Consider the following 25,075-nt stretch of genomic DNA (forward strand, 5'->3'; position numbering starts at 1 on the left):
CCCACCCGTATCACATCTTGTATCCATGCTAGAGGCAGTACAACAGGGTACTAGAGCCTCCATGCCCACCTGTATCACATCTTGTATCCAAGCTAGAGGCGGTACAGCAGTGTACTAGAGCCTCTCTAAAAGGGGTCAGTTTTCTGCAATAAGTTATCCTTTTGCTCGGATATTACAATCACTTATATCATGGCTCCTGCTAGCGGAGGGGTTATGTGTGTACAGTATTTGCAGTAATAACAGCCATCCACTGACAACATGAACGCCAATATCCCCTAATACGTTGTGGTAAATCCCAGAGCAGCTCTGCCAGCAGCCCGCGGTATCACTGCTCTGTATGGCCCCCATTACTCTGTATATCTATCACTAGTAACAGCAGCCTCCATGCTGCAGACATGGATTAGACGAGCAGCAGCACTGCCTGACAGGCTCTTCCATATTAGGTACTGGCAGGGCGCAGGGAGCGGCGTCACGGTGGGCGGGGCCAGGCGGGGAATGTGCCGGCAGGGATCCGGCTACCGTGAGGTAAACTGCGGGACCAACAGCTGGGAAACATCGCGGCTTCGGCTGCGGCCTTTATCGGTACCTACAGATGGGAGAGACCAACACAACCAAGGTCAGGCCGAGAAGGCGGCGGCGGGGTGGCTGGGGGCTGACGGGGGGCATACATGTTTGTGGGCTGTTCTGTGATACTTTATAACCTGCACATCCCACCTCACGCAGCAGGCAGGGGACAGGTCGTCATGGACGCCACACCTTCCTCATGAAGGAGCAGGGAAATACTTCCCATAGAAAGTAATGAGCCTGCAGAGTGCGATGTATATGGGGTTATAGTGCGATGTGTGTGGGGTTATAGTGCGATGTGTGTGGGGTTATAGTGCGATGTGTGTGGGGTTATAGTGCGATGTGTGTGGGGTTATAGTGCGATGTGTGTGGGGTTATAGTGCGATGTGTGTGGGGTTATAGTGCGATGTGTGTGGGGTTAGAGTGCGATGTGTGTGGGGTTAGAGTGCGATGTGTGTGGGGTTAGAGTGCGATGTGTGTGGGGTTAGAGTGCGGTGTGTGTGGGGTTAGAGTGCGGTGTGTGTGTGGGGTTAGAGTGCGGTGTGTGTGTGGGGTTAGAGTGCGGTGTGTGTGGGGTTAGAGTGCGGTGTGTGTGGGGTTAGAGTGCGGTGTGTGTGGGGTTAGAGTGCGGTGTGTGTGGGGTTAGAGTGCGGTGTGTGTGTGGGGTTAGAGTGCGGTGTGTGTGTGGGGTTAGAGTGCGGTGTGTGTGTGGGGTTAGAGTGCGGTGTGTGTGTGGGGTTAGAGTGCGGTGTGTGTGTGGGGTTAGAGTGCGGTGTGTGTGTGGGGTTAGAGTGCGGTGTGTGTGTGGGGTTAGAGTGCGGTGTGTGTGTGGGGTTAGAGTGCGGTGTGTGTGTGGGGTTAGAGTGCGGTGTGTGTGTGGGGTTAGAGTGCGGTGTGTGTGTGGGGTTAGAGTGCGGTGTGTGTGTGGGGTTAGAGTGCGGTGTGTGTGTGGGGTTAGAGTGCGGTGTGTGTGTGGGGTTAGAGTGCGGTGTGTGTGTGGGGTTAGAGTGCGGTGTGTGTGTGGGGTTAGAGTGCGGTGTGTGTGTGGGGTTAGAGTGCGGTGTGTGTGTGGGGTTAGAGTGCGGTGTGTGTGTGGGGTTAGAGTGCGGTGTGTGTGTGGGGTTAGAGTGCGGTGTGTGTGTGGGGTTAGAGTGCGGTGTGTGTGTGGGGTTAGAGTGCGGTGTGTGTGTGGGGTTAGAGTGCGGTGTGTGTGTGGGGTTAGAGTGCGGTGTGTGTGTGGGGTTAGAGTGCGGTGTGTGTGTGGGGTTAGAGTGCGGTGTGTGTGTGGGGTTAGAGTGCGGTGTGTGTGTGGGGTTAGAGTGCGGTGTGTGTGTGGGGTTAGAGTGCGGTGTGTGTGTGGGGTTAGAGTGCGGTGTGTGTGTGGGGTTAGAGTGCGGTGTGTGTGTGGGGTTAGAGTGCGGTGTGTGTGTGGGGTTAGAGTGCGGTGTGTGTGTGGGGTTAGAGTGCGGTGTGTGTGTGGGGTTAGAGTGCGGTGTGTGTGTGGGGTTAGAGTGGGGTTGGACAGAATTGTTTGTTTTTGTTATGAATAATAACCATTTTCATACAGTCTTATTTTGGGCCGGTCACAGGAATGTTCTGTGCGGTCTTTAGCCGCATGTTAGGCGGCGGCAGAAGCTACTGACAGCAGTGACCGTAAATGGCGCCTATATTATCACAACATTGGCGCGTGTCATTGTGTCAGGAAAAGCAGCGACATAAAGGGAGTCTCCAGCTCTGCACGTAATTGGTGGTTGTTTATAATGCGGCGTCGCCAGCAGCAGCATCATGCAAAGATTAATCGTAGACGGAGTCGTCGACAACCGCGTGACGCCCGCTTACCCCCAGAGAAAAATGTTTTCTACCCGATTATAATAAAACATGTATTATAAATATGGTATAACAATCACCGCCTGCACACGAGCGGAAATTCCACGGCGGGATTTCCCGCAGAATTTCCGCCCGTGCCCGCCTGCATAGGACTGCATTACAAAACACAATCCTATGCAGACGGCTGCGATTTGTCTGCGTGAAAACACATGCGGCATGCTCTACCGATGTGCGGGTCTCGCAGAGATGTCACTCACGACGCGCCGTCTCCGCTCTAAGCATGCGCCAGGTGGCCAGCAGCTGGCACATCGCAGAGCAGACGCGGAAGAAGGTGAGCTGCACTGGTCACTGCAGGGGCACGAGCCGAATCCTGCAGCGGGATCTGACCCGGCCGTCTGCAGGCAGCTTAAGGCCCGGTTTCACGCGACCGGATTTGAATTGCGGAATCTGCAATTGTCACCTGCGTGGACGATCCGTAGTCTGCACAGATTACAACATTCGCACGTCCGCTCAGAAGTGCGGACAGCGATTGTGATTTTTCGCGAGCAGAAATAAAATCGCAGCATGTTCTATTTTTGTGCGGATTCTACACTGACGGCTTCTATTGAAGTGAATGGAAGCCGTCCAACCCACAGCCCATCCGCAATTGACATTGCGAATAGGCCGCCCGTACCTGAGTCATCACCTAGCGACGGCGCAGGAAATACACATATTTCAAAGGAAAAAATCTCTACTTCACATGAGCGCCGGCGAGTGTCCGCAGTGTAGATGAGTCGGGTACACATGGTCGCCGGCCGCAGTCAGGGCCGGATTCTGCTGTGGGCTCCAACCCGTCTGTGAGACCGGTCTAATTAAATTCTTTTCTTGGGAATTTAGGAAATTTTCAAATGTCCTATAAATATACGTTCGCTCATCTAGGCCCGTTGTTCCCAAACCGTAGCATTTTAATGCAGTATATGGAATGTTTTTAAAAAAATCAGCCGTATCTGAAGGGGTCTGGGAAAATAGAGTAGTCAGAAACTTGGCTTTGCAACTCCGCAGCCCTGACACACACGATCCTCTTCCGATGGGCTATGTGAATAAAATTGCTGCATGCGCGTACCATAGGCCCATAGCGGATTCCGTCTGTGAGTCCGGCCGTTGACCCTGCGTACGCCACTGCCTTATATTGTGGATGACTGCAGAGGTTCATAGGCGGCCATAGACAGTATAGTATTTTAATTGCGTATGGGCTGCAGGTTGGACGACTCCATTGACTTCATTGGAGGCCGTCTACGAGAATTCCATGGTAAAATGAGGCATACTGCGATTTTTATTTTATTTTATTTTTTTTCTTTCATCCGTAAATAGAATATGCATTTCGTATCCGCGAGTGTAAAAGGAAATCCAAGCGCGAAATCCATAATTCACATCCAGTCGTGTGAGAGCGCCTTGTCTGTTTTCATGAACTAGAATAGCGCATTCGTTGTGGGGGTCTGTGTGCTGTCCAGTGGGAGTGCATCCAACTTTCATCCAGCCATCTGTATACAGTATTTGGCACATATTGTAAAAGGGGTTTTCTGACTTTGGTGATGCGGGAGGATAAAGTATGTGATAAAATAAACTCCTGCTGCATGCAGTTCCCCTGCCACCGCTGTTTACATCAGCTGTCGTGTGGGTTGTTTACCCACGTGGCTGCTGTAGTCATTGGGAAGCGGGCAGGGATGTCACCTCTCAGATGACGCATTGATTAACATTGTATATGGGCTGCGGGCACCCGCATCATCGCTTAGTGATACAAAGACAAGAAACTACTGCGCATGACCGACGGCGAGCCACTGCGGCCGTACGCAATACAGTTCAGTCAGGCATGCAGGGAATCCGGTCCGCCCGTGTGAGCCCGGCTTGTGGGGAGCCCAGAATTTATATACAATAAATAACTAGAAAAACCCCTTAAATGTTAAAAGGGTGTTTCATCAGACATTGGTGATGTAAGAAGGCCGTGAACGTTGGATCGGTGTGGGCGCAACCACTGGGATTCTACATAGTCACTAGAACAAATAGCAGGAAGTGGCTGATGACGACGCAGGATCCCGGCACTCCTTGGGAAATCTGGAGTTGTCACATTTATCAGAAGGGGAGCAGAGAGACCACCAGCATTTGTGTTGCTGAATGCCAGGGAAACAAAGATGGCAACTTGGACCCACCGTTTTATTGACGGTGGGTCCACCAAATTGAGCTCTGCTACATCTTTTTGGTGAGGACTATAGACAGAACTTCTGTTTTGGTTATTTGCTTTCTGTTAATGAGTTGCACGTTGTCATTAAACAGTTTGTCACTTGGGCTTGTTACATGTTCTTTGGCAGATGAATTCAGATAACCTCAGAGAAGATGGTAACAAGCACTTCAAATCTGGAGATTACGAAACCGCATTGTCGTGTTATACGAAGGCACTCCGGCTATCTGATGATAAGAAGGATGCGGCCATACTACACCGGAACCGTTCCGCCTGCTACCTGAAGCTGGTATGTATAGTGTGTGTGTGTGTGTGTGTGTGTGTGTGTGTGTGTGTGTGTGTGTGTGTGTGTGTGTGTGTGTGTGTGTGTGTGTGTGTAGAACTGCTAATATTTCAGAGAAACATGTTTCCTGCTGACATGTTGAGCGAAATTTAAGGTGGAGATGTATTTCCAAATATGGGGGATACTACTGGATACACTTATTATAAGAAAATTCTGCAAAAAAGTCTCTTGCCTCACAATGAAGCATTAAAAACAGTAGGGCCGTGTTAACATGGCAAAATCCACTGTGGAATGTCCTGCACAAGGTTTATTTCACTACGTATTGGCCTTGTTGGGGCGGAGGGGAAGAAATAATGTCATTAAGGGATTAATTTTGGCTGATACACCTTTATATGGCAGTCCTGACATATTGTACAATGCTGTGTGTAACAATTCTGCAGAAGATTATGCAGCTGTGGAACGGGGACTTGGCTGTCAGATCACCAGGTATCCAGGTATCACCAGGTTTTTTTGCTTCACTATTTGTCAGTCAAAACCAGAAATGTGACTTGCAGAGAAAACCTATAATGGAAAGCTTTGTGCCTCTATTTTTGGGCCCATGCTTAATTCTGACTTACAACTGCAGATGCAAAATGCTGACCAAATACCATTGTGTGAATGTGGCCTGAAATGTACCTTTTGAAGCTGCTGCTGTGCTGCCCGATGAGAGCAAGCTTGAGGGAAACCAGTATTGTCAAGAAATATTGCCAGACAGTTTAATAGTTTCCCATGTTTTATAGGAGGATTATGCAAAGGCAGAAGATGATGCATCTAAAGGTAAGTGGAAGTGAACGTTTTTTTAATTTACATGCTGTTGGTTTATATAATAATGTTCTGTATTTCATCTTGGTTTTTCGTATTTATCTGAAATAACTTTCAGTATGCACCAAAGCCATAATCTTGAAGAAACGTTGACCAAGCACAGGAAAATAAAATCAAAAGATTTAGGCTACGTTCACATGAGCGCAAATCATACACATGAGCGATTTCTCCATCGCCCCTTACCTCGCCGCAATGCTGCGAAGGTAAAAAATCGCTGCATGTCAGAGAAGTGATGCAAGGCATTTTTGCATGAAAAACTCCTTGCATTCGCAGGAAAAACGCATGTTGACAAGCGTGATATCTGGTCAGTTTTTTGGCCTAATATCGTGCTCGACAGTGTGACTGTAGTCTTACTGCTGCGAAATGAAGCAATAGACCCAGGCATTCCAACTTGTGCTAGGCAAACTTTTCTTCCAGTACATGCCTTACTGATGAGTTAAGCGCTATTTGTTTTGTACAAAATCTTAATCATTTCTTTATTTTTCTATGAAAGCCCATAACTAACTCAGTATCCTTATGTAATTATCTCATCATACTTTGTATTAGTACCGCTTCATATAAATTATACTATTGCTCAGGAACAGGTTAATGGATAGTTTTGTTTACAATTGTCTTATTCATTCTACAGCTCTTGAAGTGGATGGAGGTGATGTGAAAGCTCTGTACAGGCGCAGTCAAGCATTGGAGAAATTGGGTAAATTAGACCAAGCAATACTTGATCTTCGGAGATGTCTCACTCTGGAACCAAAAAATAAAGTTTTTCAGGATGCTGTGCGGAACCTGGGAGTCCGGACGCAGGAGCAGGTATTCAATTTACACAGACAAATATTTTCTTTTACTACTATAAAAAGAGCTAATTATTAAAGGGGTATTAGAGTCTTAGATAATTCAAGCTCAAGGGCACATTCACACATGCGTCTGAATGGGCCCGCAGTGTTGTACGCATTGCAGCCCATACGCTCTGCCTGCAGAGATTGCATATGCGCTGTGATTGGCACTGAGCATGCCCGGTAATCTGACATCACAGGCCAGCGCAGTGTGATTATTATTATTTTCTGTAAAATGTTCTTTCAGGTTGCCCACTCTTTTTTCAGATGCGTATCGAAATGCATGCATATAGACAGTGTTTCATATGCAGCCCATTTAAGAGCTGCTTATGATATGCAGAGAAATAGAGCATGCTGCCATTTATTTCTTCTGCATACATCGATACTCAGTGTCCACACACCGGTGTGAATGGAAGAGTGAAAGTCCATTGACTTTCCCTGCCTCCGTTCACCGCTTGTTATGCATTGGAAATATGCGTGCTTAATATGTGGTAACGATACATCTGTGTGAATGAGCCCTAAGGGGAACATATCAGAAACAGATACATTTACATTAGGTTTTTATTATAAACATATGTAAAAAGAGAAATTGGAGATGATGTGATTATAGAATCATCCTTGAGCAGTCACAACAATTTACACTTCTGGTTTTCTACAGCTCACTTGTGTGTTGTTGTATAGAGTGAAACAGGATAAGCAAAATAATCACTTCATTATCATTAGAGGGTGGATGAGCTAATACCAGCTCTATTATACTGCTGGAAGCCTAGATAAGGCAGGACAGCAACAGGTGCAGCATCCAGGAAGTGAGGCGAGTACCTCATCTCAGGCAACACTCTTCTCTGACTGCAGGGTGTGGCAAGTTAATAGATGCTGCCCCATGCATATATTTGCATTTTGCTACAATTTGTGATACTGTTATATGTAAATTTCACAAACTACTGTGTGTTTTCTCTGGTATTTTTTCAACAGACTTACATTTAAAAGGCCACTCTACCGAAAATGCACTTTTCTTTCCATGCCTCTCTCAACCGGTTTTCCTGTCACACTCTGCACATCTCCAGTGTAGATTGCAGTCGCTTGCATGCAGTGCAGCCTCCTGTCTGATGCTTATCAGGCATTATTTTGATACTGATATTTTGTTTTCCCTTTCACTCACATGATGCATCAGCATGACATTACATGAGCAGCTAGAGACTGTACTATCCCTGCTGCAGGGAAAACCTTGCCAATACATTCTGTATTTGCCTATATAAGCTACAAACCATAAGTGATCTCTTCTATGTGGCAGTAGCTGTGTGATCATCATCAGTAAGCGTCCATTTACACCAAATGACTATCGTTTGAACGAGCAAATGACGTCACTTACCTTGTTCACTCGGGCAGCCTGCTTATACATGCAGGTCATTTGCTCAAGAAATTGTTCAGATGTTCACTTTCGCTGCATAAGTGAAGGAGAAGGTATGAACAAGCACTATTTAAACTGAATGATAAGTGAACGAGCCAACGATGATTCTGCATAAAATGAATGGCGAACGAAAAGTGTACAATGATCATTCGGTCGTTGGCGTGCAGTTGGACTAGACGATTATTGTTCACTTTTGCTATTGTGAACGATAATATTCCGTCTTTAAGTGCCTTAACTCTGATAGGAGTGTCTGTGTCCCGCTCTAAGCAGTTACTGTGGTAGGGTTCATGTTACAGCATCACACACACTGAGAAACTGACTAGAAACTGAACACACTACCCCAAGTAAATCTAAGCTGGTCAGAATGAGATCAAATGACCATCTCAGAAGGAGGACTGCAGGAAGTTTTAGATAGAAAGGAATAGCTAACCAAGGTAATACTAATCCCTGGAGTGGCCCATTAATTAATAAAAGCAAATAATGGGAGAATTTCCCTTTGAAGCAGAATTCTACTTGATGTCTTTGGAAAAAAAAAGTTGAAGCCATTACCTCCTGTTTAATACTTCCTTGCTATTTATTTTCTTCAATGTCTGATACCTTTTAGCTCTGCTACATTAGGACATGACTGATCTGTGATTACAGCTAAGGGCTGCGTATTACGCGGTGAATGGAGTTAATGAAAGTACATTGATTTTCATTGATCAATTCACATTAGCAAATATACCTTATGAGTAATACGTGCATAAAAAAAGAATGAAGCATGTTCTATTTCACCACGTATTATGTGTGTAAAGCCCTATTATTCTCTATGGGTTGTGTATTCAATGCTGTAGATACGCAATACATTGCATATGTGCGGCGTTGGATATACTACACCACTATGAGACATGGCGGGAAATTAAAAAGAAACAAATTAAACTGCGCATGACAGCATGCATGAGATACTGTTATGTGCAGTGCACAACCGCTGCCATACACAGCAATAGCCAGATCCCACGGCGGTAAAAATCCATGCAGGAATTTATGCATATGGACATAGAAATGAGTCCTAAGTTGTATGGTAGCCTTAGCTGTAAAGGACGTATTAGGTAGTCTGAAACATGCCAATCATTTTATAGTTAAAGGGGTTTTCCGGAACTATACAATTGATGACCTGTGTTCAGTTGAATAGGAGAGATGTTGAAGTATCTTCCAAGGCCACTATACAATGTATGAAACCGTGCTATTCCTGGCTGACAGCTGCTCTTGTATCAGACCCCTACGGATTGTATTAGTCCCAAAAAACACGTTTAAATTATTTGTTTAGAAGCAATTAGATGAGATGTGAATTTTTGCTTTTACTGATAAATATTATTCACACATTTTAATAATTTTCTATAGGTTCAACTCATGTCCTCTACAGACTCCCGCGTGGACCAAATGTTTCAGATTTTACTTGATCCTGAAGAGAAAGATGTTGAAAAACAAAAAAAGGTATGGACTGGGATGAAATTTGAAATAATTCTAATCTAGGAGGATGCTAAACTATATATCCTATTATTGCAGGCAGCACAGAACTTGGTGGTCTTGTCACGAGAAGACGCTGGAGCAGAGAAGATTTTTCGGAGTGATGGGGTTCGTCTCCTGCAGCGGATGCTAGAAACTAAAAAAACGGACATGATGTTGGCTGCTTTGAGGACACTAGTTGGACTCTGCACTGGTCACCAGTCTCGAGTAAGATTTAACTACAAATTTGAATTCTAAGGCATTGAACCTGTGCAGCGGAACTGTAATACAGTAGTATCAACTTCTACTACACAAATCTGAAACCTTTTGACTGCAGTAATTACTCAGGCCCTCTGTACACAGGCGGAAATTCCGCGGCGGGATCTCCCGCCTGTGCTCACCTGCATAGGATTGCATTTAAAAACGCAATCCTATGCAGACGGCTACGATTCGTCCGCGTGAAAACACACGGAAAACAAATCACGGCATGTCCTATTTCTGTGCGGGTCTCGCAGAGGCCCGCACAAAAATGTCACTCTCGACACGCCACCTCTGCTTTGCACACGCATCGGCTGGGCGGCAGCCGGCACATCACAGAGAGGAGAAGACGCGAAAGAAGGTGAGCCGCACTGCTCACTGCAGGGGCGCGGGTTCGATCCTGCTGCAAGAATTCTCGCAGCGGGATCCGACCCAGCCGTCTGCAGGCGACCTTACATTGCAAGGTGATCTCTGTTACTTTCGGTACAATGGGAGTTTTGCAAGACTGCGGCAAAATTGCTGTTTTGCTATGCTAAAACCACTATTCAGCTGCCATGGGTTAATATACCCTAAGGGTAAGTTCACAAGGCAGATTTTGCCCTGCAGTGTTCTGCTTGTAAAACCGTGGCAGAAATCTCCCGCTATTCTGCAGTTGAACTGCACATAGAATTAGCTCTGTTAATGATCAAAATCCGCTTGTGGAATTACTGAAAGCTTTGTGCATGGATCCGTGTGAAGGAGTGTTATGTCATTTCACAAGGCTACACACGGAAATGTGTCAGAAAATTCTGCATGTGAATTCTGCCCATTGACGGAGCTAATGCCGCATGTAGATCTGCAGCAAAAACCTTGGGAGAAATGTATGGCATGGTGGTGGATTTCTGTTTTGGTTGTAGAGGTGTATTCCATGCAGAAAATTCTTCAGTGGAATCTGCCATATGAACAAACCCTAAAGGGGTGTTCATCCGTGGCAGATTTGATGTGGATTTTCTGCAGAAAATCCTTAGATTTTGATGATGATCCACAGCAGACTTCTGCCCTTCAATTAAAAGAGCGAAATGTACTGTGGACCTGTGTCAAGATCTGAACCAAGTGCTGCGGATATGCACCAAAATCTGCCACATGTGAACCCACCCTATAGGCTTATTCACATGGGCATATTATGCGTGCGTAATACACAGTAAATGGAACCCATTGTCTTCAGTGGGTTCGTTCACATGAGCAAATTTTTCACACACATTATATTTACACAAAAAAGATACACAGTATGTTGTATTCACGTGCGTATCGCGAACAAAAATAGCACATCTTAAACAAATTAAACTTAAATAGGAGCATGCTTGCATGTGTCTTTTTTTTTTTTTTTTTTCTTGTGCATGCAAATATGCAGGGCCTGCGCAAAAAAAAATAGGTTTTTACGCACGTGTGTATTTTACTAACGCCCATTATGCAAATGAGCTATGTAAATACACTTAGGACTGAGGAAAAAAAGGGTCATGTCCTTAAGGGGTTAGTTAAAGAGTGATTCTTGACTGCATGGTACATTGCTGTGGCAAAAACACAATGTAAACCACACTGATTACCCTGTTTACTAATTTCACACCAACTACCCTGTCTTCCCAAAAATAAGACCGTGTCTTATATTTATTTTTGCTCCCAAAGATGTGCTAGGTCTTATTTTCAGGGATGTCTTATTTTTCCATGAAGAAGAATTTACATTTATTGTTGAACGAAAAAAATGAAGATTTATTAAATACTGTACAGTAGTTGTCATCACAAACCAGCATAACCGGACAAACTGTGAATCCTATCAAGAATTTCTTGTTACTACCATTATTTCCATGTACACACTGTCTGGAGACTCTAACGATCACCCACAGCAGTTCCTCAACCACTTGTACAGCAGGGACGGTATTGCTGCTTCCGGCCACTAGGGAGAGCTCATCACAGCAGGGACAGAGCTAGGTCTTACTTTTGGGGGAGGCCTTATATTTAGCACTTTAGCAAAACCTCTACTAGTTTTTATTTTCAAGGGATGTCTTATTTTCGGGGAAGCACGGTCACTGTTCCTGCAGTGATTTTAAATATGGGTAATGTGAAGATTATAGGGATTTGTTTTTACTTCAACCTGAAAAGCATTCTCTGCGGTTCGTCCTCCGCCATGTTTGTATACAGCTTATGCTGTGTTCACATCTGTTAGGGTAGACCCGTATGGCGACTTTGAACATTGTATGTTTATACAGTAAGATTAGTTGCAGCCCACAGCTCTCAGGTATATGCCGGGAGAGCTGACAGAATCCTGCTGGATTTCTTCTGGCTATCAGGTTGTGGTTGTTGCAACTTGTGACTCGCAACGCAACCACATTCACTTACATTATATGTGGTGAAGCTAGGGCAACACCACAATATGTCTGCAGAATTTCTGATGAATACATCTGATGAGAGGGTGTGACTTATCTTACAGTACAGGCATACAGCGGAAAATGCCATTGTGTACAAAATCATACCGTTTAGTATCCTTTTTTTTGTTGTTTTTTTTCTTCTATACATTTTGTGTGGAAAAGCATAGTGAGCTTCCCTGTTCTGTACCACAAAATATACACTTTTGGCATAAATTATTATTTAATCTATGCTATACTTAGGATTTATATCTCTGTATCAGAGAAAATCCACAAGGTGGACTGAAGTTCGCTAAGACTGAACGGTTAAATCATCATCAGAGAAAAAGCTCTCTGACCGCTATAAAGTTATGTTGTATAAATAATTCTGTTAGAGCAGATTGTGGAGCCTACAGACTTTGTGTTAAAATGTTGACATTCACTTTATTCTGTATTTTCTCGTATCCTGTTGATCAGTTTGAAAAACTCAAAAATAGTCGATGGTAATTTAGTGCTACACAAGAAAATTAGAAAGTATTCAGGTTTTCAATAGATGTAAACCCATCTTAAGATTTTACCACTGATTGGAGTTTGCACTCAAGACCTTTATTATTATATGACTTATTCAGCATAGCGGCTCTGTAGGCTGACATATTATACCTCTACAGCTGGTAGGAATTACATATGACATTTCATATAAAAAGTACATGATCAGCACTAATACTCCCATCTTGATAGTTAAAAGGCTATGACACAAGTGAAGCTTGAGTGCTGCTGCACATTGTATATTAAGATTTGTGAGATTGGTTTCATATTGAGGGTGTGATATATAAGTAGAGTACAAAATATTTCTTCTGAATAGTCATTACTGACATTGGAGAAATGTGTTCCTATAGATCTTGGCATAAAAAAGACAATTTAAATAAGTAGGGGATGATAGTTAACTCCATTTTTCTGATAGAATTCAGCATCGTTTTTGGTAGATTTGGGACACTCGGTCTTGTTTTATAGTTCTGTGTGCATTTTTATGTCTAGACGGTATCAATCCTCAGCGCTGTGGGTATGGAGACGTTCTGTGCAGTGATGGCAGTGGACAATGAGCCAGTCTCTCTCGCTGCTTGCAGTGTCCTGCATGCAATGTTTGATGCTCTCAAAGAGGGTATGACCAAGGATATTCGAGGGAAGGAAGCTGCAGTCGTTTTAGGTAAAAGGCTTTTTTTGTAGTATAATGGCATATATTTTTTCCTATGTTTATATGTGATATCGTATGTTTTTTATTTATTGAAGATCCTTCTAAGGAATTGAAGTCAATGATTCACCATCTGTTAGAAATGCTAACGCAACCAAGTGTCTCATCACATGGCAGAGAGAACTCCCTCAACCTTCTCATAAAGGTAGTGCCACGAAAGTCACTACGTGATCCCAACAATGGGATGACATTGTGGGTCATAGACAATGGTAAGTGTACTGTTGTTCAAAGGGGCACAGAGCCAGGAGTTCTGTATAGTTCTCAATCTGTCATTCTCCTACCCTCTGCTGTTTTGGTGAGAGGGGTTTCCACTTTACTGTATGTACTTCAGGTCTCCAGGTACTTCATGCCAGAGATTACAGCCAGTGTGCTCACAGCTGGAATTTGTGAAAGAATCTTGACCAGCACAGACCTCCTTAACTAAGGGTATCACGTATGTACGGATGTAGCAAAGTTAAACATCACATTTAACACAATATATAACAAAACTAGCTCATCTTCAATGGCACACAATGTCTTAAATGTCAAGTTAAGCTTTACTACAACTGTAGCTTGAAAAAAAAACGCCATTCTTCGCAGCTGATTGTCTGGAACACCATGACTACATTCGCTGTACTTTAGTTTGTAAGGCGTTTGTAAGAAGCTGCTTACTTCAATAATAATCTTAAAATTCATAAATTATATTTTTATGCTGTTAACAAGCGTGGCAGTTTTATCGCACACCTTGGCATACATACCCTGAAGAGTTTTTGTTGAAATGTGGAAATATACTTTACTTCGTAAAAGTAATCTTTTGTTTGGCTTTAGGCTTAAAGAAAATCCTTGAAGTTGGAGGTTCACTCACAGAGATCCCAGGCAGCCTGCCAGTCACAGAGACAACAAGAATGAGCGCCTCAGTACTTTTGAACAAACTTTTTGATGACCTTAGATGTGAGGCAGAACGAGAGAATTTTCACAAGCTGTGTGAAGATTATGTTCGGTAAGGAGACTAGACAATACTGTGAATACTTTCTGTATAGCTGCTATGAGAATGGACATTCACACAATGCAATATGCTTGTCCCATATTGTCTATTCAAGTGGTTTTCCCACAAAAAATAAATGTCTGTTCAGTGGAGGTCCCAACGCTGGAAACCTCACTGGTCACTAGAACGGAGATCCTGATGCTGCCCTGCTACTAGCAGCAATACCAGTTTTGTGCTGCACAAAATGAGGAGCATTTAACTTCTTCCCGCTCCATTTACGTCCTGGAGCGTCGGGGTATGTATGCAGAGAGGTCGCGGGGCAACCTCTCTGCATGCAGCGCGGGCGTCAGCTGTTTAGTACAGTTGACACCCGCGGGCAATAGCCGCGATCGGCCGTTCACGGCTATTAACCCTTTAAATGCAGCTGTCAATTCTGACAGCGGCATTTAAAGCCCCCGAACGCTGTTAGTAGATATTCTGCTTCTTGTGATGTGCTTGTCCTGTGGGTAAAAACCATGAAGAAATATAGGACCGTTACTGAATTCTATCATGCCTCGGTCACATTGCTGCTTCTCTGTGGGTAGATGTGACACAATGCTTACACTATAGCAATAGCTGAGAACCTCTAATGTCCCTCTTACACAGGACGACTGTCGTCTAAATGACTGCACAAGCGCTGATGTCACCTCTAAGGTCATTAGTGCTCGTGCAGGGCATTTAGACTGACAGACTTCACCACTAGATCGTGGGCTTCTCAGTCAGCGCTTCACCTTCTATGTGAAGCGCTGAGCGGAGAGCATTTACACGGAACAGGCCCACAATCCGGGGATTGCTTTTTTTTTTAAATTTTTTTTATTTTTTTATTTTTTTATGCTGACTATTGCATGATTATTACTAGAGATGAGCGAGCATACTCGCTAAGGGCAATTTCGCGATCAAGCATTGCTCTTAGCGAGTACCTGCGCACTTGGAAGAAAAAGTTTGGGGAGAGCGGGGGGGAACGGAGGGAAGATCTCTCTCTCCCTCCCCCCCTGCTCACTGCCGCAACTCACCACTCACCCGCGCCGGCACCCGAATCTTTTCTTCCGAGCAGGCAGGTACTCGCTAAGGACAATGCTTGCTTGAGTAATTGCCCTTAGCGAGTATGCTCGCTCATCACTAATACTCAATTTAGTTCATTTGAACAAATTTTCAGCTATAATCTTCCCATGTAAATGGCCCATTTCACAGCCCAGAAAGGGAAATGGCTGAATTTTGCTTCAGTGTCCTCCAATTAGCTATTGAAAGGGTTAACCCCTAACTGATGATCGCTTTAATTTGAAAGCTCAATAATGGGATAGCTACCGAAACCCTAAAAAGATTTGGCTAACTAGACTTTTCCCTCTGCAATGGCAGCTGAAATGTAGTGTTAAGAGGCAGCATTTTAGTCTGTGTCTTCATTCTGGCTCATAGAAGGGGTGGAGGTCCAGAGCAGTGGATCCCCCTCTAAGACAACCATATGTTATAATCAGGTAAATCCTATTAATGTCAGTACATGCTATCTCAAAAATTGGCTTTATCTTCTTGAGTTGAAGCATCTAAGTATTCTATTTCTTAATGTGTAAAATCTAATAAATAACAATTCATGAACTATTTACTCTTTGTATTTACTGATACCCAGGAGCTTGTTTGAAAACCATGGTATGGATGGTAAGCTTCGTGCAATACAGACCGTCTCATGCTTGTTGCAAGGACCTTTTGAGGCTGGAAACCGAACTCTAGAGCTTTCTGGCATAATGGACAGCATCATAACTCTCTGTGCCTCAGAACGAGAGATTGATCAGCAGGTGGCAGTTGAAGCACTCATCCATGCAGCTGGAAAAGCTAAGAGAGCCTCCTTCATCACTGCCAATGGTGTGACGCTACTAAAAGATATGTACAAGAAAAATGAAAATGATGCCATCCGGATTCGAGCCTTGGTGGTGAGAACGTATTTTGTGTGATGACGTACTTAAGACTCTCATGTGTACTGTCTTCTACTTTCTGGTTTCAACTTTGAGATGTTCCTGTAGGGTCTGTGTAAGTTGGGATCAGCAGGAGGAACTGACTTCAGCATGAAACAGTTTGCAGAAGGCTCCACACTTAAGCTAGCAAAACAGTGCCGGAAGTAAGTTATTTCTTGTAATGCCGTAGATACATATGATTGAAAGGGTAAACCACGCTTGACCTCTATCCTTTAAACGCTGTTGTGTATTACTCTACAGATGGCTGTGCAACGAGAGCATTCAGTCTGGCACCCGACGTTGGGCTGTGGAAGGCTTGGCCTATTTAACTTTTGATGCGGACGTGAAAGAGGAGTTTGTAGAAGATAAAGACGCTCTGCAGGCTATGTTCAGCCTAGCAAAGGTACGACATGCATAACCCTTGTTAATCCTATATTAATACAAGAGAACGTGTCATCAGAAAATAGCATTGTGTAAATCCACTTTCACACAGGCATTTTTTTTCTGTGTTTAATGTTGCGTTTTCAGCGCAGCGTTAAACGCTGTCAGTCACTACCATTGATTGCAATGGGGTTTCTCAGACAAGCGTTAAGTGTTGCGTTTTTCAAGCACTGTCCTATTTTCATGCGTTTCTACATCTTAAAATGTGATGCTTTGCCCATTGAAATGAATGGGGTGTGGTTTCAGCTCTGCTGAAATAGCGGTAGAGTGTGGTTATCACGTTTTTGACTGCGTTCTCAGCTGCATTTTTTTCTAGTTCTGGCATTATCAGCTTGCTTGGCTGAATTTATAACTGCGCTGAAAACACAGCATTTTTACAGGGGGCATGTGTGAGAGTGGAATATATATATATATATATATATATTATATATATATATATGTATGTATGTGTATATATATATATATATATATGTATATATATAAATTATTTTCTTCTAATTTTCCATGTCCCCTTTGCATGTTAAAAAAAAAAAAATACTGAAATCTTGCAGTTTTCACATTGGCCACTTTGTCTAATAATAGACTGAGACTTCCTGCAGAGATTACTTTTTCAGTAGTCCCCTCATTCGCATCACAGGTATGGCTACCATAAAAAGTGACATCTATATATAGATAACATAGGATTCACCCCTGACAGTAGTTGAGGGTCACAACTTATGTACTCCCTATCACTGCACAGTGACCCCTACACATGTCACAGAGCATGCCCACAACACTTTCCCATAGAGTCCTCTCCAAATCCAGAGCAGCTCTCTGAATGCTGTTAATAGCAGTTTAGGTAAGATACTGTTCTCATAATAACATACATGAAATAGAAAACTCTACAACTGGACAATAAAAACACATTAAAAAACAAGACTATTTTCAATAGCTGTTTTTAATGAGGAAAAAATTCTTGGTGATACATTTCTTTTAAGACGAACAATTATATTGGTATCTCTAATTTTGCAATTTCTAGTAGCCTGTTGATTGCCCAATTTTGGTTTAGAATATCAAGAGGTTATCGATGTTATAGAAGTGCTACATCAGAAGCTCTGCATTCATATTGCTTGTCATTATGGGGTGCTCATTGGTAAAGAGTATCCAGAACATGCATCCTTTGCCCAAGTGTTTTGAGTCTTATATGTAATATAACATATACAGATAGTTCCCTACTTGTGAACGTTCGAGTTACTGTCCTGCACAGTATGATGTAATGCTATGGCATTACATCATACTGTGCAGGGACTGGACAGGCTTCTATCAAGCCTGATAGAAGCCTGCCCGGTCAGATCGCGGGACACTGTGCAGTTGCTAGGCAGCCGGGGGCCTTCTGAAAGGCCCTAGGGCTGCCTATGCATAGTGCCTATCAAGCCGTGCGCTTGATAGGCACTCTGCATAGGCAGCCATGGGGCCTTTCAGAAGGCCCCCAGCTGCCTAGCAACCGCACAGCGTCCCGCCGCAGACACTGTACGGTCCCCTAAACGTCGGGTGCCGGCTGTTTCTTACAGCGGACACCCGGCGGCGGCAGTTCCGACGAGCGGCGGGGCTCGTCAGAACTGCTGCCGCCGGGTGTCCGCTGTAAGAACAGCCGGCACCCGACGTTGTATGGAGCGGGATCCACCCGCGATCCCGCTCCATACAAACATTTGTTCGGACCTACGAACAAACGTACTTGCGAACAGGCTCCTGGAACGGAACCTGTTCGCAAGTAGGGGAGTATTTGTACCGTTCTGCGCAAGATTAGAATCTGTCCTGTTCAGAATTGTATTTGTAGTTCGCTCTAAAAAGAATGCTGTATAGCTTAAAGGGGTTTTCTGGGATTACAATATTGATGGCCTATTGTTAGGGTAGGCAATCCAGATCAGACCAGTGGGGATCTGACTTTTGGAACTCAGTCAATGAGCTGTCTGAAGCGGCCATGTCACTTGGACAATTGTTGCAGCCTCTTTGTTTACACTTCTCTGCACATTGAATAGCGGACGTGCTGGGTATTTTAGCTTTTTTCCAATAAAGTGAAATTTGGGGAATTTCACCAGGTTACAGAGGGTTGTATATGACTGACAGTGTTCAATAAATATACAGTTTCAACTACACAATGGATATACCAGATTAAGCACGTTATAATAAAATAACCATTATGGCTGCGATCTGCTGGTTGGAGGTTGTCACTGTAGGAGTGATGGAAATAAATCATTATTTATTTCTTAGAAATCTACGTTTTCCTTTTCTAGTCACAGGACAAGACTGTGATTTTTGCAGTTGCATCCACCCTTGTAAACTGTACAAACAGCTATGACCGAGAGGAAATAGACCCGCAAATGTTGGAGTTGGCCAAGTATGCCAAGCAGCATGTTCCTGAGGAACACCCAAAGGTGAGGAGGCAGACAAGTTCTATTTGAGATTGTTCATATTGCTCTAAACCTACTGTGATTAATGAGCAGGCCTAATGTGTTTTCCATTTTCTGCTGGACAATGTTAGGACAAGAAAGAGTTTGTTGAGGCGCGGGTCTGCAAGCTCCTGGTAGCAGGTGTGGTGTCTGCTCTTGTCTGCATGGTGAAGAATGAAAGCCCGGCACTAACAGATTCATCAAGGGAACTGATTTCAAGGTAATTCTTGTACTACTTTATCACGTTTATAAAAAAAAACATGAGACTGGCAAAAAAAACCAGTGACAGAGTTTGTATTCGTGTTTTATGTTAATAAATCTTCATTGTACAATGAAGTGCTAATATGTTATGCATCCTTACTTCACCATTTGCAAAATTTCTTTTAACGTTGGTAAACTGAAGCATACTTTTAGACACAGAGAGGTTGAAAACATGTCTAAAAGGTGTATCAGAGCTCTCTTGTAAGGAATTCTATACCTGTCCTGCTCAGACGTGAGAAATTGGTACAGAACGTACATGCATATGAAAAAGTTTACATTTTTGCAATGGATACACTTTAGTTACATAAGAAAAAACACCCCTTTTTAAGTTTCAAAGATGATATATTCTATAAAGATATGTTTATACAATTTGGCTGCTGATCAGCTGATGTGAAGGAGCCGCTGCATGCTGGAAGAAGCTCTGTTTGGTCCACTTTTTAGTGGCCCATCATTGTACTGCAGCTGTCTCCCATTGATGTAAATAGGCCATCATTAGTATAATAAAGGAAAATCCCTTCTAAAAACCCACAAAATAACTGCACTTGGTAATTTCATCAGGTTAATAGGGCATGGTGACTGTTTACATGCTATCTGTTTGTGCAGGTGGCTCTATGGATGGTGAATTTTAACTGGGTTTATATTGCAGCCGAACACTCCATGCTTTGTATTTTCTCATCATACATAATGCATGTGATGTTAGAGATCTTGCTGCTGAAAAATAGTTCTTTTGGAAATCCAATGGGACATATTATTACACATAATGGGCAGGCAAGTGGTACAGCATGTTTAAAATAAAAAAGAAATACCATATCTTAGGTTAGGTTCACACAATGATAGGGGAGTGTGTTTTTTTTGAGAGGTGGAGAAGGAGAAAAATAACCTTTTCAACAAGATGCAAAAACGTGGTATTGTCGGGGCCTTGTCTATTTGTGCTATTTTATATCTTGTATAACAGGTCTAGGGAAAAAGGATTGTTAAAGGCCTCTCCAAACGATGGTGCCAAATTTATTATGAAGTAATTGCATAAACTGTGCACCCGGCCCCTTAATGGCACCTGAGGTGTCCACATGCTCAGTCTACCCCTTGTCCTGCCCTGGTTACAGCCATTAATATATTGCTTCTAAGCTGTATACTGGTCATATTATCCAATGCCAAGATGTCTGCGTAATCCAAGTAGTGTCAGTTTGTTTTAAAAGCAAAAAAAGTCCTCTGTTTTCTGTCCCTCTAGGGTTTTCTTGGCTTTGGTGCAAAAATCTGAAGACCGAGGAAATGTTGTAGCTCAAGGAGGAGGAAAGGTAATGAGTTCTCTCATTTTGATTTTCATTAAAATCACGGAGATTAGATAATGCTGGATGTGAGGCTCCCAGTGCTCACTGAGTACTTGATAGAAAAATGAACATTTAAATATAGACTAGCTTGCAAAAAGTTGCCTTAAAAGGCAAAAAACAGTCATATGCCAAATGTTATTGACAAAGTATTATCTCTCAGATTAAAACATTTCAGATGTTGTAAAATAATTCTGAACACCATCTAAAGTAAAACTCTGGAGAACACCAGGAGGTTAAATGAATTGTGTACATTTAGTGGATGCCGGGGGGACCATTTATACAGCGTGTTCCAACTGGATCTTCTCCTTTTAGAAATGTCTAACCGCAACATGAAACTTCATCCTTGCGATATTAGGTTCATGTGACCAGCTTGTTCTTGGCTCACTGCATTTGTCAGCAGATATTCTCCACTATACAATAAAATATGCTTGTGCTTGCTTTGTTGTAGGCTTTAATACCATTGGCTTTAGAAGGAACAGAAGTTGGAAAAACTAAAGCAGCACAAGCACTGGCTAAAATAACAATTACTTCAAACCCTGAAATTGCATTTCCAGGTGAAAGGGTAAGTACCTGCAGACAACATTCAAGGAATTGGACTGCTCGTCAAATCATCTGCTGTGTCCGTTAAGTATAAAATAACCAGTGAGAGATATGCCTGATAATTGGATAGAATGGAAAAAGTATATAGCCAGACTTCTTCAAACAAGAACATTGATTAATGCTTGGCTACCTCCAGCAGTCTCATTGGACCATTAGTGCATGTGCAGGACCACCACTCTATTCAGGGACCTATGGGACCCATACCCTCATGATCGGTGGGAGTCCCACTGATCATTTAGTTAGCCGCTATTCACAAGATGAGGGATAAGTTGATTTTGTGGGACAACTGTTCTTAAGGGATGCATTTTAGTGCCTTTTGAGATTTTGATATTTTAATTAAAGCTAAATTCCGCACAGAAACAGTTGTTTTTTCTAAAAACCTGCCTTTTGCAGAAAAAAAAAGTCACGAAGGACTGAATGTGACCATTAAGTATGTGGTGGCTGCTTATTCATGTAAAAGCACCATGTAATAGCATGTGGGCAGTCATCAACAGCTGATCATTACCGATCTGGCAGCCGGTGCTCATTCAGGGAAGAGATTGCCAAGATCACTTTAGTAGCTCCACTCTGAAACTAATTTGACTTTAAGATGTCTGTCTCTTACACTGGTGCTGATAGTGTGCCCAGTTTTCTATGTGTGATTTCATCTTTTACTGCACACTTTGAACTATAAGATGCACCTGATAACAGAGAAGGACTGAATAATATACATGCAGTAAAGAGTAGATGTGAACGATATAGTCACTGTACAATACATGTAAAAGTGATGATGTGAGCATTATTAATTCCCCATTACCCACTTTTTTCCTCTTTCTCCTTCAGATTTATGAGGTTATCCGACCACTGGTCAGCCTGCTTCACCTTACTTGCACAGGCTTGCAGAATTTTGAGTCACTGATGGCATTAACGAATCTTGCAGGGATTAGTGAAAGGCTGAGGTGGGTAACGTGTCAAACTAATCACAGGACATGGAGACCACTTTGTGTTGAACTGATGATACAATAGGTGAGTAATAGCACTTCATAGACGTGATTAATGGTTTGGAAATATGTTCTGCAGGAGTAAGATCATAAAGGAGAAGGCAGTTCCAATGATTGAGGGTTATATGTTTGAAGAGCATGAAATGATTCGTGTGGCTGCTACTGAGTGTATGTGCAACCTGACCATGAGCCAAGAGGTAAGACTAAAACTTAACAAGGGGATATCCTCTAAAATTAGTTTGGGGGGGGATGAGAAACCATGTCAGAGCGTAATGTTTTACTGAACGAGTAGTGGATGCTTGGAGGGCGATTTTCCCAAATGGTAGGACTTAACTTCCTGTGTGCCCTACCACAGATGGGGAGACTCCTGCATAGCTGTTTTCTGGAGACACCCAAAAAATATTTATTTATATATTTGCTAGTATTAATTATAATGAGACTAAATAGGACCAAAGGAAAGGAAGAGCCGGGACGTATAATAAAAAAAATTTTATTTTTTTTAATGCATTTTCTATGTTTAGTATTCCTTTTTTAACATTTCATTTGAAACTTACATGGAGTTAACGGGTCACTTGGGTGATTTTTTTTTTTTCTTTTCTTCATTTAGTCTCTCAGCTTGTATTACCTTGTTTAGTTATTCCTTTCTATCTGAAAATTCTCTTCCATTAGGTCATATATTTGATGCTATATTACAGTCATCTAAAACTATTCGTAGTATTGTCCACAAATTAATGTAACAAACAAATAATTGACTTCCATAGGTACAAGAACGGTTCATGGTAGAGGGATCCGATCGATTGAAATTAATAGTTTTGTATTGTGGTGAAGATGATGAGCGTCTACGTCGTGCTGCTGCTGGAACTCTTGCAATGCTCACTTCTTTAGAGTCAAAGATTTGCCAAAGAGTTACACAAGTGGTAAGACACTTTAGAAAAATTGTGAAATGGCAATCTTAATGTCGACTTATATTAATTCAGAGATTATTTAACCCAACTTAACTTTTTCCAATCCACTGTCTGACGTCTTCCTACATTCCGATTGAAGCCTGTGCAGTTCTGATGTCGGAAGATGTCCGGCAGGGTATTCTTACTGTATATTGCCGGCTGCTCTGTTGTTGGGAGCCTCTCCAGCATGTCACGTACTGCAGTACTGGCTCTTGCCAGCAGATGGCGCCATTGTATAATGGCAGAAAAAGGAAGCGCCCCCCCCCTCCCCCCCCCTAGGAAACCCTGAATCCAAAATTGGATTGCAAAGGGTTAAAGGGGTTGTCCTGCGCCGAAACGGGTTTTTTTTTTTTTTTAAACCCCCCCCCCCGTTCGGCGCGAGACAACCCCGATGCAGGGGTTAAAAAAACCACCCGCACAGCGCTTACCTGAATCCCGGCGGTCCGGCGTCTTCATACTCACCTGCTGAAGATGGCCGCCGGGATCCTCTGTCTTCATGGACCGCAGGGCTTCTGTGCGGTCCATTGCCGATTCCAGCCTCCTGATTGGCTGGAATCGGCACGTGACGGGGCGGAGCTACACGGAGCCCCATAGAGAAGAGGAGAAGACCCGGACTGCGCAAGCGCGGCTAATTTGGCCATCGGAGGGCGAAAATTAGTCGGCACCATGGAGACGAGGACGCTAGCAACGGAGCAGGTAAGTGAATAACTTCTTATAACTTCTGTATGGCTCATAATTAATGCACAATGTACATTACAAAGTGCATTATTATGGCCATGCAGAAGTGTATAGACCCACTTGCTGCCTCGGGACAACCCCTTTAATGGACATGGAAGCGCATAGCCCTCCAGCCACCACATTGAAGGGGTCTGTAGTGCTCTTTCGAGAGCAGTGACCTATTGACACAGATGAAAGGAGAGGGGGACATGATGGAAACCTTCATATATGTTAAAGGTATAAATAAAGTTCAGAAGGGAAGTGTTTTTATTAGGAAGCTAAACACGAGAACAATGTGGCCAATCTGAGATTAGTTGGAAGACGAATAAGAAGCCGTATCAGGAAATATAATTTTACTGAAAGAGTAGTAGATCATTTGAGGCAAACTTCCAGCTGATATGGTTGGAAAATCAACAATATGAATTTAAATGGCCTGGGCTAAGTATGTATCTATCATAAGAGCAAAATAACAAGTAAATAGTATAAGGGCTAGCAGTAGATGGACCAGGGGAGCTTTTTTTTGCCATCAATTTTCTATGTCTGAATCTGAGTTTGTCATCACTCTCTTATTACACATACGTAATCACATTGATTTAAATTGAAAAATTTGACTAAACTTCTTAATATCTCATCAAAAAATGAATAGGCGCAGTGCTTATAGCAGTTGTCCCAGATCTTAATTATGTGTCAAAAGATATAAGGTTGGTGTATAAAATAAGAATGCTTGGTGTGGGCGAGAATGTGTAAAGCCCCATTTACACTAGACCAGGGTTGGTCAAATGATGCCCGGCACTCGTCCCCGCACATAGTCTCTCCCGTGCTGTTACACTGGAGCGAGTATGGCTGGCTCGCTCACAGAGAGGCCAGCAGGGAGGCGGGGCGGCTGGAGGAGAGTTTTCTTCCTGCAACCCTCTCCATTCTCTATAAGTAGCGGTCGTTCAGTACTGAATGGCTGCAGTTTACACTTAACGATCATCGTTCAGAATTTTAAGCTGCTTAAATGTTTGCCCGACCCTCGTGCAGTGTAAATGGGCCTTAAGTGGGTAAGTTACTGGCTCAGTGAGAGAAAGCAGA

The 25,075-nt window shown here is 43.2% G+C and overlaps 1 protein-coding gene across 3 annotated transcripts in view; it reads left to right on the forward strand.

The window, feature by feature from the left end:
• Positions 1-476: 476 nt before the first annotated feature.
• UNC45A (unc-45 myosin chaperone A) overlaps positions 477-25,075 on the forward strand; it is a 28,085-nt gene continuing 3,486 nt past the window's right edge. The window contains exons 1-19 of one of the 3 annotated variants that reach the window (XM_066592739.1): positions 477-616; positions 4,737-4,895; positions 5,669-5,705; positions 6,379-6,554; positions 9,366-9,458; positions 9,531-9,698; positions 13,142-13,310; positions 13,394-13,564; positions 14,163-14,334; positions 15,980-16,280; positions 16,371-16,465; positions 16,563-16,704; positions 19,016-19,156; positions 19,264-19,391; positions 20,661-20,727; positions 21,209-21,322; positions 22,183-22,298; positions 22,420-22,537; positions 23,102-23,257. In XM_066592739.1, coding sequence (XP_066448836.1) covers positions 593-616; positions 4,737-4,895; positions 5,669-5,705; positions 6,379-6,554; positions 9,366-9,458; positions 9,531-9,698; positions 13,142-13,310; positions 13,394-13,564; positions 14,163-14,334; positions 15,980-16,280; positions 16,371-16,465; positions 16,563-16,704; positions 19,016-19,156; positions 19,264-19,391; positions 20,661-20,727; positions 21,209-21,322; positions 22,183-22,298; positions 22,420-22,537; positions 23,102-23,257 — 2,547 coding nt within the window. In that variant the 5' untranslated portion in view covers positions 477-592. Of the gene's footprint in view, positions 617-719; positions 796-4,736; positions 4,896-5,668; positions 5,706-6,378; positions 6,555-9,365; positions 9,459-9,530; positions 9,699-13,141; positions 13,311-13,393; positions 13,565-14,162; positions 14,335-15,979; positions 16,281-16,370; positions 16,466-16,562; positions 16,705-19,015; positions 19,157-19,263; positions 19,392-20,660; positions 20,728-21,208; positions 21,323-22,182; positions 22,299-22,419; positions 22,538-23,101; positions 23,258-25,075 lie in introns of those variants that run through there. The other 2 variants (XM_066592738.1, XM_066592740.1) reach the window with 2 other exon arrangements.

This window comes from Eleutherodactylus coqui, chromosome 2 (genome assembly GCF_035609145.1).
Source record: "Eleutherodactylus coqui strain aEleCoq1 chromosome 2, aEleCoq1.hap1, whole genome shotgun sequence".
Taxonomy (NCBI): Eukaryota; Metazoa; Chordata; class Amphibia; order Anura; family Eleutherodactylidae; genus Eleutherodactylus; species Eleutherodactylus coqui.